Genomic DNA, 18,688 nt, shown 5'->3' on the forward strand with positions numbered 1-18,688 from the left:
GAGAATACTTTTCTCATAGATGCCCTGAAATGCTACAAAATCAGAACATGGATCATAAAAAGTTGAAGAAAATACTTGGAGAAAGATTGTTATACAGACAATATCTTCATGTCATTTATCTCTTTTTTTTTAATGTTTGTAGATACTTAACAGGTGTACATATTTATGGGACACATGAGATATTTTGATACAGGCATGCAATGTGTCATAATCATACCATAGAGAACCGAGTGTCTATCCTTATCTCTCTGATTTTAATAGAAGCAGTAAAAATACTTGCACTCATAGAAAAATGGTAAAAGGGCTCTAAAAAAAGATATACTGCTATCAACTTTACACTGACTTTGCCAAAGGAGTCCTAAATAGTTTCCCGTAAATAGCTTTCTAAAAAATTAGTAAGTAAACTACCAGGTTCTGTTTTTCTTTTCTTTTCTTCTTCTTTTTTTGGAGACAGGATCTCACCCTGCACCCAGGCTGGAGTGCAGTGGCATGATCATAGCTCACTGCAGCCTTGATCTTTCAGGCTCAAGCAATCCTCCCACCTCGACCTCCCAAAGTGCTGGGATTACAGGCCCAAGTTCTTTTGTAATCCCTCTTTTTCTCATATTAAAAACAATTCTAGCAGTGTAACAAGAACATCCTATTTGGAAATAACATGTTAAATAGAGTTATTTCACCCTCTCAAAGGCCTTTGTGGTAAGTGAAACAAAGACTAGCAAGTGAAGTAAGAGGAAACACTGAAAACCTCCATGTTGTTCATCTACTTAAATGATTCAATAGAAGATTAATAATAGAGCAAAATATAAATGTTCAGATGTTTTAAAATTAGTAGTAATGGCTGCCTAACAATGGGAATACTAAAAACCACTGAACTGTACACTTTAAAAGGGTAATTACGACATATAAATTATATCTCAATAAAAAATTCAACTGCAAAGTTAATTTCTATATCCTAATATTGGTCACTGTGCTTCCCAAAATTCTTTTTCTATAAACACTAGACTCATTTGAAATTAATATCTCAGCTGGATACAGCGGCTCATGCCTGTAATCCCAGCACTTTGGGAAGCCAAGGCAGGTGGATCATTTGAGGTCAGGAGTTCAAGACCAGCCTGGCCAACATGGTGAAACCCTGTCTCTCCTAAAAAGACAAAAATTAGCCAGGCGTGTTGTTATACGCCTGTAATCCCAGCTACTTGGGAGGCTGAGGGAGGAGAATTGCTTGAACCTGGGAGGCACAGGTTGCAGTGAGCCGAGATCGTACCACTGCACTCCAGCCTGGGTGATGAACTGTGACTCTGTCTCAAAAAAAAGAAAAAAAGAAAGAAATATCTCATTTATGTAGTCTAATAATTCATGAGGAAAGTTACAAAGTTCACATTACCTTAACTATAGTCAAAGAGAACAGAAATTTTCGATCCAAGTTCTTTCACCATAAAATTCTACTTCTATAAAAGTATACAGGAGTCTTCTTTATCTGCAAGGGATATGTTCTAAGACCCTGCAGTGGATGCCTCGAAGCACAGATAGTACTGAGTCCTATATATGCTGTTTTTTCCTATATATACATATCTATGATAAAGTTTATTTTATAAATTAGTCACAGTAAGAGATGAACAACAATAATTAAAACCAAAATAGGCCAATTATAACAACATACTTTGAGGCCAGGTGCAGTGGCTGATGCCTGTAATCTCAGCCCTTTGGAAGGCTGAGGCAGGCAGATCATGAGGTCAGGAGATAGAGACCATCCTGCCTAACATGGTGAAATCCCGTCTCTACTAAAAATACAAAAAAAAATTAGCCGGGCGTGGTGGCGGGCACCTGTAGTCCCAGCTACTGCGGAGGCTGAGGCAGGAGAATGATGTGAACCCGGGAGGCGGAGGTTGCAGTGAGCCGAGATCACGCCACTGCACTCCAGCCTGGGCAACAGAGCAAGACTCTGTCTCAAAAAAAAAAAAACCATATATATATACGTGTGTGTGTGTATATATATATATATATTGCACTGCACTTACCTTTCTTGTGATGACGTAAAATTATAAATGCCTATGTGATGAGATGAAGTGATAGAATGGCACAGCCCAAGATTTCATAATATTTTCAGAATGGCACACAATTTAAAACTTATGAATTATTTCTGGAAATTTCCATTTAATATTTTCAGACAACAGTTGACCACAGGTAACTGAAACCATGGAAAGTGAAATCTCAGATAAGGAGGAATACTATAATATGAAATCAAAGACGCTAAACCTTATAGAAAGAAATAACTATAATTACATAAGTAATGAAACTTTTCAGAGAAACTTGGATTTTATAACACACAAACCTTACCCAGAATACAGATTTTCATATTAAATTTCAATTAGAGTATCTACATAAAAATGTAATTATAAGTTAAAAGACTATTGATAGTATTTTTCAATCCTACCTGGTTCTGTCATCTGAGATTTTTGTATTAGAACATCTCTTATTTTCTCCACCCACAGGTAAAGAATACTTTCACCGATATTCTGTCTAAACAAAATTCAGGGAAAACAAAATTTGTTATTTCAAAAATCATCTTCTCAAATTCAAGAAGATATTGACATTTACAATCAAAGACATTATAAACAATCTAACCATTTCTTTTTTAAAATAATTTATAAAAACCTGGGGTTTATCAACATTTGTGTCTGAGTATTTAATACAGGTTATAGCAACCTTAAAAATTCCAGTCGACTCCAAAATTAACATGGCTAACTTTAAAATAAGCAGAAGAGTGGTAACTAAAGAGGGGAATAAACATTTCCAAACTAGATGGATTAGAGAAATATAAATGTGACTTAGTTTCTGTAAGTGGATACAATCTTTCAGTATGATCATTGCTTGATTTTTTTAAACTTTTTAAAGAATTTCAAACCACTTATTTGGTACCCTTATCATTTAGTATACTTATCTCAACAACAAAGAATGCAAAGCATATGGGGAACTCCTTCAGGGAGTCAATTTACAAGACCTAAAAGACAATTCAACAATTTTATATTCATATCTTGTTTCTGACAAAACATTCTATTGCCTAATATTCTATTGCCTAAATAAATATTCTATTGCCTAAATTGATAAATTTTGGTTCCAAATGATATTTGGTTGTCCCGGGTAACGAAATCCATCTCAAAGGATCACTGAGAAAAAGAATGTGTCACGGGTTTTGAAGTCATGTCCATAGTTATGTTAAATGATGGCAACAGCAATAAAATAAAGGCCCAAGCGTCTGCTCTTTAGAGAAAGACACTAACTGTAGATAAGTATGGTATGTGTTTAAAGATATCACCACACTACTATACAGCAACACTTCACCTCTTTCCTCTAACAGTTTCCCTTGAAACCATTATCTCTCTTTATTACTACTCATCAGCACCCACCGAAACTTTCAAAACAAGCAGACAGAAAAAAACAACGTTTTCAAATAATTCTGTACCCTCAAATCCTCCCCATCACACCCCACATCACTACAATTCCTAGTACTAAAACTAAATACTTGTATTGGTTGATATAACAGTAAAGCTATTCACTAAAATGCACTAAGCTGTGTAAAGTTAAACTAATCATTTGATCTGAGTTTCCGTCACCTAATTTTCAATATTATAAGCTGGAAGAGATGCTTTTTAAAATAAGAACAGTCCAGGGCCGGGTGTAGTGTAATCAAAGCACTCTGGGGGGCCAGGGTGGGCAGATCACCTAAGCTCAGGAGTTCGAGACCAGCCTGGGCAACATGGCAAAATCCCTTCTCTACAAAAAAAATACAAAAATTAGCCAGATGTGGTGGTGCCTGTAATCCCAGCTACTCAGGAAGCTGAGGTGGGAGGATTGCTTGAGCCTGGGAGGTGGAGGTTGCAGTGAGTGGAGATCGTGCCACTGCACTCCAGCCTGGGCAACAGAAAAAGACTCCTTCTCAAAAACAAACAAACAAAAAAAAACAAAAAACAGAAAACAAACAAAAAAAAAACCAGCCAGATGTGGTTGCTCACACCTATACTCTTAGCACTGTAGGAAGATAGCTTAAAACCAAGAGTTTGAGACCAGCCTGGGCAACAAAGCGAGGCTCCGTTTCTGCAAGAAATTCAAAAACTTAGCCAGGCACAGTGATGGGTGCCCGTAATCCCAGCTACTTAGGAGGCTGAGGTGGAAGGATCACTTGAACCCGGAAGCTTGGAGGCTGAAGTGAGCTATGATTGTGACACTGCACTCCAGCCTGGGCAACACAGCAAGACTCAAAAAACTAAAAAAAAAAAAATTTAAAGAATAAAAAAAAGATAGCTGCTAGTTTAATGCTGACAATATGATCCCCTTTCTACAGATGAGAAAACAGACACAAAGAGATGCCACTATTTTAAAAACTGACTCCAAAAGTCTGACTGAAACAGCCTTAACCTCAGCTAGACTAAACTTTATATGGGCCCATTCCTGACTCTAGGACCTTACCTCCCTTTTCTTAGAGCATTTTCTTTACAGAACTTGTCATTGTAAATTCCTTCTCTGTCTCTTTGAGATATATGTAAATCGTTTTACAGAAAACTTTAATTGGTTTTACAACCCAGGAAATGTCTTTCTCAAGGACCTGGGAACCATCCCTTTGAAACACATCATCATCAAAGACACTGCCCTTACCTTCCAGTCTCTGTGGAAGTACAGGAGGCTAACTTCAATGGGTGCGTATTAGTAAACACACATGGCCTACTTACAAAGAGAAATATTTGCAGACTCAACAATGACTTAATATGCCCAACACACCCGATTAATGGTCCCACATAATATCTTTCAGTACTTTTGCACTAGCTCATCCCGGCCCTTAAAAACCCATCTGCCTTTTGTTTCAGAGGAGTTGAGTTTACACTTGGTTCTGGCCTCTTTCCCTTATTGCAGGGGCCTTGAATACAGTCTTCCTTGTCTGTTTAACTTTATCCAATGTAATTTTTGATTCAAGAAGCCTCACTCACCAACATTAAAACCTAAGATTCCATGATGCATCAAAAGGTGAAGAGATGTAGAAAATTTCAAAAATTATCTTCTTGGATTCTAAATTAAATATTGCTATAATAGAAATTCACAAAATCAAATACTATAAAAAACTTGTAATCCTTTTCATTTTATCTTAAATAGTATCATATTCTAAGTATTTTAAATGTATTTACTTTTTGTTTTATCAAAATATTTTCATTTATTCAAAATATTCATATGCAAAATATTTAAATAAAAATTAAGGGCTGGGCACAATAGCTCATGCCTGTAATTTCAACATTTTGACATGCAGAGGCAGATAGATCACACGAGGCCAGGAATTTCAGATAAGTCTGGGCAAGGTAGCGAGACCCTTTCTTTACAAAAAAAAAAAAAAAAAATTAGCCAGTGGTGGCACACCTATAAACCCAGACACTCGGGAGGCTAAGGCAGGAGGATCACTTGGGCCCAGGAGGTCAAGGTTGCAGTGAACTACGATCATGCCACTGCATTCCAGCCTAGGCAACAGAGAGAGACCCCATCTCAGGAAAAAAAAAAGTAGGTACAATAACCAAACTAACCTACATCTAATCAATCACCAAATCCTAGCTTATATATATATATATATTTTTTGAGACGGAGTTTTGCTCTTGTTGCCCAGGTTGCAGTGCAATGGCGCGATCTCAGCTCACTGCAACCTCTGCCTCCTGGGTTCAGGTGATTCTCCTGCCTCAGCCTCCCAAGTAGCTGGGATTATAGGCATGCGCCACCACGCCTGGATAATTTTACATTTTTAGTAGAGATGGGGTTTCTCCATGTTGGTCAGGCTGGTCTCTCTCAAACCCCTGACCTCAGGTGATTCGCCTGCCTCAGGCTCCCAAAGCGCTGGGATTACAGGCATGAGCCACTGCGCCTGGCTAATATATTTTTAAGTATTTCTTTAACTGACCTTCTTCTCCACTCGTATTCTTGTTGCCTTAATAAAGGCCTCCACTATATCCCTCCTGAGTTACTGACTGCTCTTCTAAAGAGTCTCTTCTTCACAGACTTACTTTTTATTTATTTATTTTTGAGACAGTGTCTCACTCTATCATCCAGACTGGAGTGCAGTGACTTCACTTCAACCTCCTGGACTCCAGTGATCCTTCTACCTCAGCCTTCCAAGTAGCTGGGATTACAGGCACACCCCATCATATCCAGTTAGTTTTTATTTTTTAAATTTCTATAGAGATGCGGAAGGTCTCACAATGCTGCCCAGGCTGGTCTCAAACTTCTAGCTTCAAGCAATCCTCCCACATTGGCTTCCGAAAATGCTGGGATTACAAACAAAAGCTACCACACTTGGCTCATGTTTAATTTCTAAAAACCTGTATTTTTCCCTTGCTGCCCTCTGCTGGAATTATATGGAAAATATGATTAAAAGTTGTCACAAAGGCCAGGCGCAGTGGCTCATGCCTGTAATCCCAGCACTTTGGGAGGCCGAGGCAGGTGGATCACTTGAGGTCAGAAGTTCAAAACCAGCCTGGACAAAATGCTGAAACCCCATCTCTATTAAAAATACAAAAATTAGCCAGGTGTACAGGCGCTCACCTGTAATCTCAGCTACTCAGGAGGCTGAGGCACGAAAATTGCTTGAACCTGGGAGGCAGAGGTTGCAGTAAGCTGAAATCGCGCCACTGCACTCCAGCCTGGGCAATAGAGCGAGACTCAGTCTCAGAAAAAAAAAAAAAAAAAAGTTGTCACATAGAAGTTTTAAAAATAAATCCAGGTGTGATGGTATGTGCCTGTAGTCCCAGCTACTTGGGAGGCTGAAGCAGGAGGATCACTTGAGGCTTGAGCCCAGGAGTTCAAGGCTAGCTTGGGCAATACAGTGAGGCCCTATTTAAAAAAAAAAAAAAAAGTTTTACAAGTAAGACGTGTATTTCTATTTAGACTACATGTGTGAAAATAATAATCACTGGACCAAGGTTATTCGAGCACATTTAATAAACAAGACACCATATCCCACCATTAGAACAAACTATAATTTGACACTTCCTAAGTCTCAAATAGCTCAAGTGAACTAGTTAAAGAGAAAAGGAAAGTTGTGTCCTGTGGGAAGGTATCTTTTAGTAAAAGGAGGATGTTTGGGATAGGGGATAGGCAAGTGAAGAGCCACTTCTGAGTGTATGACATTGTACCCGGGTAAGAAAAAACGCTAACTGATGAATGTGATTAACATGATGGAAGTTAAATGTGGAAAGATTTCCAAGGAGGAAGTGGTCAATATCACCAAAAGTTAGGTAAGAGCTGAAAAATGGCCACTACATGAACAATTCTGGTGTTAATGGTGAACAAATCCGCAGTATACTGATCTTATTCTATTCGGGGGCTGGGGGTAGTGGGCAGATAAATTGGTAAATAAGAGAGGATTATAGAAAGAAGTTTGTTGGGGGCACAGAAGTTGGAGTGGCCAATAATGTTAGGGAGAGATCTCAGAAAACATTTAATTAAGGAAATACTTATACTTCCGCCAAGCATGATGGAATCACTAAATGGGGACCCAAGAAAGACCATACTTGCTCTAGGCAGGAATAAGTAGAATGGATTCCACAACAACTTACCATTTTCTAATTAAATATTTTGGAAGGAAAAGAAACCTGGCCTGGATCCCAGGGACACAAAGAGGGACTGTCACTGTACCAAATGGAGTGGCCACCTAGAACATATAATACAATCCTTACTAGATCCTGGATTACAGTAAAACTGATATTCCAGAACATTATTTATTTTACTAAATTATTTCATTAAAATTAATCTAAATCATAGTTATATCTTCTCTAGACAACTGCATTAGCCCCCTAACTGATGTCCCACATTTGCTACCTTCCAAACACTACTTCAAACAGAAATAGAATGATCTTATTTATTTATTTATTTATTTATTTATTTTTGAGACAGAGTTTTTGCTCTCGTTGCCTAGGCTAGAGTGCAGTGGCGCAACCTCGGCTCACTGCAACCTCCGCCTTCCAGTTTCAAGCGATTCTCCTGCCTCAGCCTCCCAAGTAGCTGGGATTACAGGCGCCCGCCACCATGCCCAACTAATGTGTTTGTATTTTTAGTAGAGACGGGGTTTCACCGTGTTGGTCAGGCTGGTCTCGAACCGCTGACCTCATGATCCACCTGCCTCAGCCACTCAAAGTGCTGGGTTTACAGGTGTGAGCCATCACACTGGCCCTAGAATGCTCTTTTTTAAATGAAAATATTATCATGGCCAGACACAGTGGCTTAAACCTGTGTCTCTGCACCTTGGGAGGCCAAGGCAGAACTGCTTGAGGCCAGGAGTTTGAGACCACCTGGACAACAAACCAAGGCTCCATCTCTACAAAAAAATAATTTTTAAAAAAATTAGCTGAAGGCAGAGCATGGTGACTCGTGCCTGTAATCCTAGCACTTTGGGAGGCCAAGGTGGGTGGATCATTTGAGGTCAGGAGTTCGAGACCAGCCTGGCCAACATGGTGAAACCCTGCCTCTACTAAAAATACAAACATTGGCTGTGCGTGATGGCAGGCGCCTATAGACCCAGTTACTCGGGAGGCTGAGGCTGAAGAATTGCTTGAACCCGAGAGGCAGAGGTTGCAGTGAGCAGAGATCACACCACTGCACTCCAGCCTGGGCGACAGAGCAAGACTCCATCTCAAAAAAAAATTTTTTTAATTATTTAATTAAAAAAAATAAAATTAGCTGGGCATGGTGGCATGTATCTATAGCCCCAGCTACTCGGGAGGCTGAGGTGGGAGAAATCGCTTGAACCTCGGAGGTCAAGACTGCAGTGAGTCACTATTGTGCCACTGCACTCCAGCCTGGGCAAGAGAGCAAGAACCTGTCTCAAAAAAACAGAGAAAATCTTATCACGGCACCCTACTACCTAAAACCCTTCTCTACTTCCAACTATTCTTAGTATAAAGACAGAATCTTTAACATAACCTACAAAACTCTGGAGGACCTGTCTTGTCTACCTCTCCAGGTCCTTTTCCTACCATATTCCCTCCATCTCATCCTGTCTCTTACCACTGCATATCACCATCACCGTTTCCTACAACGTGCCAAGCTCCCTGACACCAAGCCTTGTGCTGTGGCCTCTCACTGGAATTATCATTCCCTAATTAACTCTGCTTTTAAGTCAAACAAGCCATCCCTCACCTCCTAGACTATGTCAGGTCTTGTTTCAAATTCAATTAGTCTGGCATATCTTCCTTTCATAGAACTTACCACAGCTATTGTTATATTCATTTTTACAATGTTATAAGTAATACCTCTCCCCCACCAGAAATTCTAACTGCCATGATAAAGGGCACTTCTGTTCATGCTAGCCATACCTGCACCCAGGATCTAGTACAGTGCCTGCCATGTAATATTTATTGAATGAAGGAATGAACAAAAAATATAGCCCACCAAGAGATTCTGAGTCTTATGGCCTAATACAAGGGAAATTACCACTCAAGGTACATAGACATTTAATACATAATTACACTTAGGATTCTGTTATCAATTTCATTCTACATAGCCTATGAAAATACCAAATCAAGAGCAGTATCTCTGAATTTACTTTCACAGTTGGCTAAGTGTTTTTTTAAATTAAGATCCTTTTAGCAAATAATTTTTTTTAATTTATTGAGCTTGAGATGGGGGTCTCACTGTATTGCCCAGGCTAGTCTTGAACTCCTGGGTTCAAGCAATCCTCCCATCTCAACCTCCTGAATAGCTGGGATTACAAGCCTATGCCATCGTACCCAGCTTGGCTAAGTGTTTTTTATAGTTATTAGCTCTAAATGTTGCTGTATTTTTGTATCTAAGTAGAAGCTATCAAATGCATATATAAAATTATATAACTAACCTTTCAAGGTCTCTTCAAGTGAATTCTTTTTGTTAAAGCAGAAGTAGCTTTAAAAAGTTTAGAAAGGTTCTAACAAAGGGTTCACAGGTTCAACAAAAGCCCACAATACAATCACTAACAGAATTATTTTTTTAAAATTACCTGTCACTTACATATATATTTCCTCGAGGCTATTTGATAAATCCGCGCGTTCTTGCCCTTTAAGCCAAGGAGCACTAAGATTAAATAAAACAATTAAGAAGATTATTCAAGAATTATGTTTATATCTCAAATTACTGATTACATCACAAACAGGGCTTTAAAAAATTATTTTCATAAAACGGTCTTATATTTGTATAAATCTATATAGTCACAAAATGCTTTAATTAGCATTAATTCATTCAGCCTTCCCAAGAAACCATGACAAAACCCACACCAAAATTACTCTGTTTTAATGGTTTAAAAATTGGCCAGGCGCGGTGGCTCATGCTTATAATCCCACCACTTTGGGAGGCCAAGGCGGGCGGATCACGAGGTCAGGAGATCAAGACCATCCTGGCTAACATGGCAAAACTCCGTCTCTACCAAAAATACAAAAATTAGCTAGGCACAGTAGTGGGCACCTCTAGTCCCAGCTACTCAGGAGGCTGAGGCAGGAGAATGGCATGAACCCGGGAGGTGGAGCTTGCATGAGCCAAGCACGCCTCCGCACTCCAGCCTGGGAGACAGACAGAGCAGGACTCCATCTCATAAAAAAAAAAAAAAAAAAAAAAAAAAAAAATTTCTGAAAAGGATATTTATGTTTACAAGCATTCTATATCTATCATTTGCAATAAATAAAAATAAAAATTTACAGAACCATTATTAACAGTAAGCATTAATGCTATGGTTTTAAAATATGTGCACAAAAAAACTAATAGGTAAAAATTCTAGTAATTGAGTTTTTTTTTTTTTTTTTTAAGGCTAATTAAGTGAAGCAGTGGGAGTGAAGAAACAAAGTAATCTAACCAGTTGTGATCAATTACTGGTTATAAATCAATTACTGGTCTACAATCAGACCAGCCTAGTAATTGAGTTTATGCAATTCTGTTCCCAAGGGTTTATACATATTACTGGGTGACGGGGCCAAGGTAGATGAAATATCACTTGCATCAACAGGTCATGACTCATAAAAGATTAAGCTTGGGCTTCTAAGAAGATGGTTCGTCAACATCAATGGGGAAAGGGGCAGGTAGAAACACCAGAAGCATCATAAGTAACTCCTGGAAGGCACGCAGTCTTACATGTACATCAAGGAACTGTGGTTAGGTCAGGAGAACTAGGTTTGGAGAAACTCTAACGGCCAAGGTTTCTAGATTACTAGGCTCAAGCGGAAGGTTTCCTTCCTCATCTCTAAGGACAATTCTGCAGCTACTTCACCTCTACGAACCTTGTGATTCTCTTTCATACAAAGTGGCATATTCCACTGTTTTATAGAATTTAATTTTTATTTAAATGCTCTATACCAAACTCAAAAGGTATTTTTAATTTCTATATACATTTTAATAAGAAAGATATTTCCCGTAAATGCAAAGTACAGTATAAACATCTTTCAAAATATAATCTTTTTATAGCAATATAAATGTAGAAATACAGCTTACTTCAACTGGTAGATAGGTGGAGCTGTACCTGGGTATTCATTTGGCAGCATCACCTACAATGCAGGTTCAAAAACATCTGTTTACACTTCATCAAGGTTCAAAAGTAACCATATTTACAAAGCTAGCAATCGGACAAAAAGGGCAAGGAGGATAGAGGTGAAAGGAAAACGAAAACTGAAATATGGACATTATACCCTGACCCCAAGTGGATGGAGTGGCATTATAATATTTTCTGGGCACTTTTCAGTATTTCAAAAGAAATACTACAAAAATCCTAGGAAACACTATTAACTATAGGAAACAGCTAACATACAATAGAGAACCATACACCTACTTCTTTTCAAATCAGTATTATAAAAACAAACACTGGCAAAAACTGTTTTGCCTCCTTTATGCTGAAAGTACATACAAGCAGTCATCAAAGATTAAGCACTAAGAAAAGCCATAGCTGACCTTTTCATTTATTTTATCCTAATTACAACTGATAATTGATCATTGATTCTCAATTAATAAAGAAATGAGTGTCTCCTCTACCAGTCATCTACATTATTAACCTCTCCTTCCTTTTAAATGTTAGGCATCTTTCCAGGTTTGGACCCTTTCCTGTTAGATGAAGAGAATAATGAAGGGAAGAAAAACTACAGTCTCTCAAGGGTACATTAACACTTCTAAATGATTAAAAGCACTGGATTAGAAAGATTGAAACCATCAATCAATGTATGATTTGAAAGTGATCTGAGATGTAACTGCCCACGTGTTTCACCATTGACAAAAGCCAACAACAATTTAGAAAACAACACAAATAATCACTAGAATACAGAAGTCAACCATATAGTTAATATTGTAACTGAAAGATGGCTGCAGGGAAGGGGGAAAAAGTACCTGCAAGCAAAGCGTCCATTTGGGGTCATCTATATCGTCGCTAATTCTAATACAAAATATTTTGGCACAGTCGTCAATGACACACCATTCCTCGCCATAAATGGCTGCCATTGCTTCAATTTCCTCATTCTGAAAGAAATTGATGTTTTAAAAAGTCAACAAATGTACATATCTTAAAATCCTATTCTTACTACTTTATAAGGTATTCGCATTCAACATTACCAGCATAGATAAAAGATTCCTAGACGAGCCTTACCAGGGCAAATGTTTCTTAAGAGCAGGTCACCGTGTTCTACTCTCTGGGTGGTTGCTAGGCGCTACTCCAATGACTGGAGCCAGGCTTGCTACTGCGTTACTCTGCTTTTGGCCACTACTGAGCCAAAATTTAATATATATGCACTCCCATACTTTGTAACGACCATTCACACATGAAAAGATAAACCTATCTTCTCTGTTCCACCTTCTCTTTTTTAACAGGTAATCTCCACCCGACTCCTACCTCCAATAGCTCTGCCCCACATTATCTGTGTACTCCTCCTGGGTGTCTCACTGGTTCTTTCGAATGAAATTTTGTGTGGCGGGGAGGGGATACACAAGGACTGGATGGGTGGGTGGGTGGTAATCAAACCCTTAAAACATTTCATAAATTATTCTTTGGGCTTGGGGTTAAAACAGAAAAATAACTGGAGGACCTAAAGGGAAAAGATGGGAAGCAAAGCATCCATTCGACTTCGCAGCATTTCATTTTGTACTCACAGCCCTGTAAGAAAAGACATATGATCGCCCACGTGAACAAGGCACAGGGAAAGCTCGATGCCAAGGACCAGAAGGAGTGAGATTCGGTGGGCTCTCGGGGACGTGCAGGGTCTGGGCTATCGCCCATTTTGCAAAGGGGGAAACCCGAATTCTTAAGTGATTTGTCCAAGATGACCCGGCGGCGGCAGGGTGGGGAGCGAAACCCTGGTTTTTGCCTTCGGCCCAGAGCTACTTAGTCGCGTGTTAATGGTTGACGAGGACACCGTCCGAGACAGGCCCAGCCCGTGACCGCCAAGGAGCTGCCGGCCTAAGAGCGCTCGCCGAGGGGAAGCGCCGGAAAAATGGAACGCGGTGGAGCAAATGGCGTGGCCGGTGCTGGCGGAACCCGGAGCTGCCCCGGGCGGAGTGCCCCTCGGCTGAGGAGGACTGGGGTGGCGAGGCGAGCCCGAGCCGAGCCTGGAGAGTCAGCACCCCGCCGGGGCCTCACCTGCCTCTGGTCGCTCCCTGCGTCCCCCTCAGCCATGTGGCCCAGGGACCGGCCCTGCAGCCGCCGCCTGCCAGGTCCGGAGCGCGGGGGCGGGGCGCTGCGGCTGCGAGCCGAGAGCTGGCTGCGGCGCGGCCGGACCCGGAACCGCAACCCTGCCACGCCGCGCAGCCGGCATCTGCTTCCGGGTTGCGGGCCGAACGATGCAAGGGGCTCCGGGCTCCCGGGTTTGTTGTGGGGTTTTCCGTTGGGGCCTCGCTCCCGCCTTTCCACTCTCCCGTAGGGCAAAGACACAGGGAAAGCCGGCCCTCCGGAGTTGCTGCGGGAGGCTTTCTTGGCTCTGTCTCCTGGGAATGTGCCGGGGCGGGGGGCTTTTGCTTGCCCATTGCGGCCTTGGCGCCATCGGAACGCCCAGGAGACTTTGGGGAGTCATTTACCGCCGCGTCCCGGGAAGGGACTCAAACCTCAGTCCACAGCCCCAGACTCGTCTTTACATTCCCAGGCAAAGGTTTTGTGTGTTTGTTTTTAACATGTTTCAAGTTTTGTCGGATTTTGGCAAAGTTAGGTGTGATTCACCAAAACTGGAGAACAGAGAAGGCTGGCAGTAATTTTGAAAGCGTGAGGAGAAACCTTATTCTCCCATTCACTGTTGTATTGCGATCGTTTTCTTTAGTCTCCTTGAATATTGTGGGGGCAACTTTTGTGCGAGATAGTAGTTATGCCAGTCAACTAGAGCATTGATTCATTTTCCCAAAAAATGAATCAGTTTGCCATTACTTCCTCGCCGATAACACACGTTCCATGACATTCTAATACTTTGGTTATGAATTATATCAACCACCTTATTCAAGACACCTCAATCGGGCAGTCATTCTCTTGATTGCAAGGCATCCTTGCTTGCTTCACTTTTCTTCACACATAATACACAAAAACTCAAAATACTACATCTTTCTTCCTTAATCATGGGTATTTTTCTGGCCCCCTTTAAAACTGTTCTCTTAAGATAAATCATTGTACAGAAAAATAAAACTCTTCTCAGAGTTAGGAGTTCAACACCTGTAGAGAATTCCACTTACAATGAGTATAAGCCTTGTGGATTTATTAATTCCACAGACATTTATTAGGCTCTTACTGTGCTAAACATGGGAGATGCAAAATCATATGTCATACATTGCCTTTAAGGGGCTAAGATGTGAAGGGAACAAAAGTAAACCTGAACCAGAAGTACAGTAATGAATCTCTTAAAGGTTGGATAAGTGCTGAGAAATTTACCCTTAGGCGGTTTCGTCGTGATAGTGTGAACTTCATAGAATAATATACTTACACAGACTTGGATGGTGTAGCCTGCTACTTATCTGGGCTATGTATCACCTGTTGCTCCTAAGCTACAAATCTGTACAGCATGTTACTGTACCGAATAGGCAGTTGTAACACATGGTATTTATGTATCTAAACAAAGAAAAGGTACAGTACAAATATGGTAGTACAAATGCCGTAAGGTATGGTAGTACAAATACCGTATTACAAATACGGTATTGGACATGCAAGTGGTGTTATGAGACCACTGTCATATATTTGGTCCATCAGCATAAGTCACTGTAACCTCCTGGGCTCAAGCAATCTTCCTGCCTCAGTTCCCCTAGTAGCTAAGACTATAGGCATGTGCCACCATACCCAGCTATTTATTTTTATATTTTGTAGAGTTGGGGGTCTCACTGTTGCTCAGACTGGTCCCAAATGCCTAGCCTCAAATGATCCGCCCTCCTCAATCTCCCAAAGCACTAAGTTTACAGGTGTGAGCCACCACACCCATCCCTGAACTCTTTCTTCACTGACTTTTTCATATTTCTTACAGCTTATGCAAACATAGTGGTTTTCACACTTTTTAAAAGGCCGTGGAACCTTTTCTTCAATGAAAGTTTATGTAAAACAAATTTGTTCTGGCTGAAATGAAAATAGGACTGATTGTTCTGGCTGAAGTGGAAATAGGACTGAAGTCCCAAGTACTTAGCGGTACTCCCTCCCTCCCCGCAGCCCCACTAAAACTTTAAAACCCAAGTTTGAAAAACACCACGTTAAAACTTAACCTTCTAAACAAAGCACAATATATTCAATTAGTTACACATAGTACCTCTATTCTAACCACATATCGTAGCAACCCAGACCATCTTCTACAGATTACACCCATGATTTTCTATTATTAATTCCTATTTCCTCAAAGCTACAACCTTTTAAGTCTTCTTTTGAGCTCAAATTCTAAATGGAAATGGCTCTTTCTGCCAAAGGGAACAGAAAAAACCCTCCCCATTTCTGTGGCCAGCATTAGCATGTAGCCAATACAGAGAACCCTGAATAAGGCCCCAAACTTGGACATGCAAGGAGCCCTTTGAAAAGAGAAGAAGTAATTTAACAAGTGTAGTAGTCAACCTACATTTTGAAGAATGTGCTGGAAAAATGCAAGATGGTATAGACAATTCAGTTGCAAAAGACTACTTGGTGTAAACCTTGAGCAGTTTCCTAAGCAGAGACTGAGAATACTCTGCAAATAAAAACACAGTCCTGGATCCAAGACGGGGTCTCTAAGACAGATTCCAATGATGTACACATCCATTTACTCAAATGGTTACTGGCTGTCTCCCTTAAACTCAGTATGTTCACAACTGAACTCAATCACTTTTTCCTAAACTTATTCCTTTTTCTATATTCCTCAGTTCAATAATTGGCAACCCTTGGACCCTTGCATCCATAATTGTCCAAGATGAAAATTGGAAGACATAACTATACTATACTCTTCATTCCTTACCTCCATACCCAGGCAGCAAGTTCTGATGACTCTGATTTCTTGATATCCCTTGTATTCCTCATATGCTCCTTCCTAATCTTACTGATTCCATCTGGACCTTCTTCAAGTTATCCTCCTCTCTCGCCTCTGCCAAAGTAATCAAACTGTGTAAGTCTGATAATGTCTCCTCCCTTGAAATCCTTTAGTTGCTCCCCCTTGCTTTCGTGATAACACTTAAACGCCTTAACTCACAAGATATGTTCCTGGTCATCTCTAATTTCATCTCTCGTTGTTTCAGCCATAACAGCTTAATCTACTTAAGCATTCTTTGAAGAAAGAAATCCATGGCTTCTGGAAAGTATGAAACTGCTGTTTTATGCAGTAGACACAATATAGGGAATTGAGCCAAGATATGCAAAGGGGTCAGGATGATAACTGCACAAATCTTCAGGCAATCAGGAGGAGATGCACATCCCCAAATCCCTGAGAACTCACACCTAGAAGATAAATTTATGATAACTGGCTGCACCAAACTTTGTATGTAGGGTGGATTTTGGAGGCCAATATTGATAGGAGGGGCTTGAAACGTTTTGCTTAAAATTAAGAAACATACTGTCCATGCCAAATAATTGGAGGGGGAAAAGGAGATGATTGACATCATAGAGGGTCAAAGCCCTCTCTTGGCACCAAAAACGAATGCACATATGCAGGTGATACAGAGATAATCATAAAGGGATTGTACAAGTAGTATGACAAGAAGGGCTTGACAGCTGTGATTTTACACAAGGAGGAATGAGTTATTTGAATGGCAAAAATCTAACCTAGAATTGTGTATATCTGTTTTCCACAGAATTGCCTGGCACATCAGGGGTGAGGCATTAAACCTGCGAAGAGTTCTCCATAACCCATTTAGATAGCCTGAATAAGATACTTTCAAGTATTCTCTAGGCCCTTGCTACTTAAAGTGAGGTCTGTGGACCAACAGCATGTTATCCGAGGGCTTGTTAGAAATACAGAAACTTAGGCCCCACTTCAGACCTACTGAATCTGCATTTTAATGAGATTCCCAGGTGATCTGTATGCACATTAAATTTTGAGACTCTTGTGTGATGACCGAGAAAAAGCACCTCTTCAATCTTAGCGGTAAGAGTAATTGACTGAGGGCTCCAGCTACTGGGCTCAGAGATCTATTGCTATGCTTGCACTGAAACCACGTTTTTCGTGGGCAGCTCTCAGGCAAGAGTATGGCACAGTTACTCAGTAGGCCTACTTTTGGGAGACAGGATTCCTCTGATGGGGTGCTTGGGCTCCATACCTTGCTGAACTTTCCTTAGAAAAATGCCACACAACCTTCCTCTACTTCTTCTTCTTTTTATTTTTTATTTCTTAGAGACAGGATCTCACTCTGTCACCTGGGCTGGAGTGCAGTGGTGGGAATCATAGCTCACTGAGGCCTCGATTTCCAGGGCTCAATCAATTCTCCCACCTCAGCACCCCCAAGTAGCTGGGACTACAGGCACACACTGCCACACCAGGCTAATTTTTAAATTTGTTTTAGAGTCAAGGTCTCACTGTGTTGCCCAGGCTGGTCTCAATCTCCTGGGCTCAAGGGATCTGCCTGCCTCAGCCTCCTAAAGTGCTGAGATTATAGGTGGGAGCCACTGTGCCTGACCTTGTCAGTCTTATTCTCTCTATTTTAACATTAATGCTGGTCATTGCACCTAACCTCCAAAGGCATGTGGTATAATGAGGCATGTCTGACCTCCCTTCCCATCGTGGCCAGGAATTCAGTTTTTCAGTTTTTTTTCTAGAGTCCCCTTGGCCAAGAGGGAGTTCATTCAGTCACTAAGAGGGCTCAGGATTTTATTTTAATTTCTAAGACCCTTCCCTTCTTTCTATTCCAGCTGCTCACCTTAGTTCAGGCCGTATCACCTCACCCCATACTACTGCAGGGACCTCTTAGCTCCTTGTCCTGACTCCAGACTTTTCCCTTCCACCCATCCTGCCTTCAGCTAACAGAGCTCTCTCGTTAAAGCATCCACTGTTCAAAAGCCTCTTCATCTGCATTCCCAACCTCAGGAAATGGCTCCTCTACTTGCCAGTTGCATGGACCAGACACATGACAGCCATCCTTTATCTTCCTTGTCCCTCATCCCTCTCATGCAACCATCACCAAGTTCCTTCTGTCCCATCACCTAAGTATCCCCTGAATCTGTCTACTGATACTTTGCACCATCCCCATAGTTCCCACAAAAGTTCAAGCCGCTGTTATCTATTGACGGAGCCCCCTGCAACAGCCTCCTTGC

General features: G+C 40.8%; 1 protein-coding gene across 3 annotated transcripts in view; it reads right to left on the reverse strand.

The window, feature by feature from the left end:
• IMPACT (impact RWD domain protein) overlaps nt 1–13,751 on the reverse strand; it is a 31,205-nt gene extending 17,454 nt beyond the window's left edge. Inside the window, exons 1-5 of one of the 3 annotated variants that reach the window (XM_050767174.1) lie at nt 13,604–13,751; nt 12,361–12,489; nt 11,479–11,531; nt 10,012–10,074; nt 2,435–2,520 (exon numbers count right to left, since the gene is read on the reverse strand). In XM_050767174.1, coding sequence (XP_050623131.1) covers nt 2,435–2,520; nt 10,012–10,074; nt 11,479–11,531; nt 12,361–12,489; nt 13,604–13,639 — 367 coding nt within the window. In that variant the 5' untranslated portion in view covers nt 13,640–13,751. Of the gene's footprint in view, nt 1–2,434; nt 2,521–10,011; nt 10,075–11,478; nt 11,532–12,360; nt 12,490–12,616; nt 13,542–13,603 lie in introns of those variants that run through there. The other 2 variants (XM_050767176.1, XM_050767177.1) reach the window with 2 other exon arrangements.
• Between the last annotated feature and the right edge of the window lie 4,937 nt (nt 13,752–18,688).

Source organism: Macaca thibetana, chromosome 18, assembly GCF_024542745.1.
Source record: "Macaca thibetana thibetana isolate TM-01 chromosome 18, ASM2454274v1, whole genome shotgun sequence".
Classification (NCBI taxonomy): domain Eukaryota; kingdom Metazoa; phylum Chordata; class Mammalia; order Primates; family Cercopithecidae; genus Macaca; species Macaca thibetana.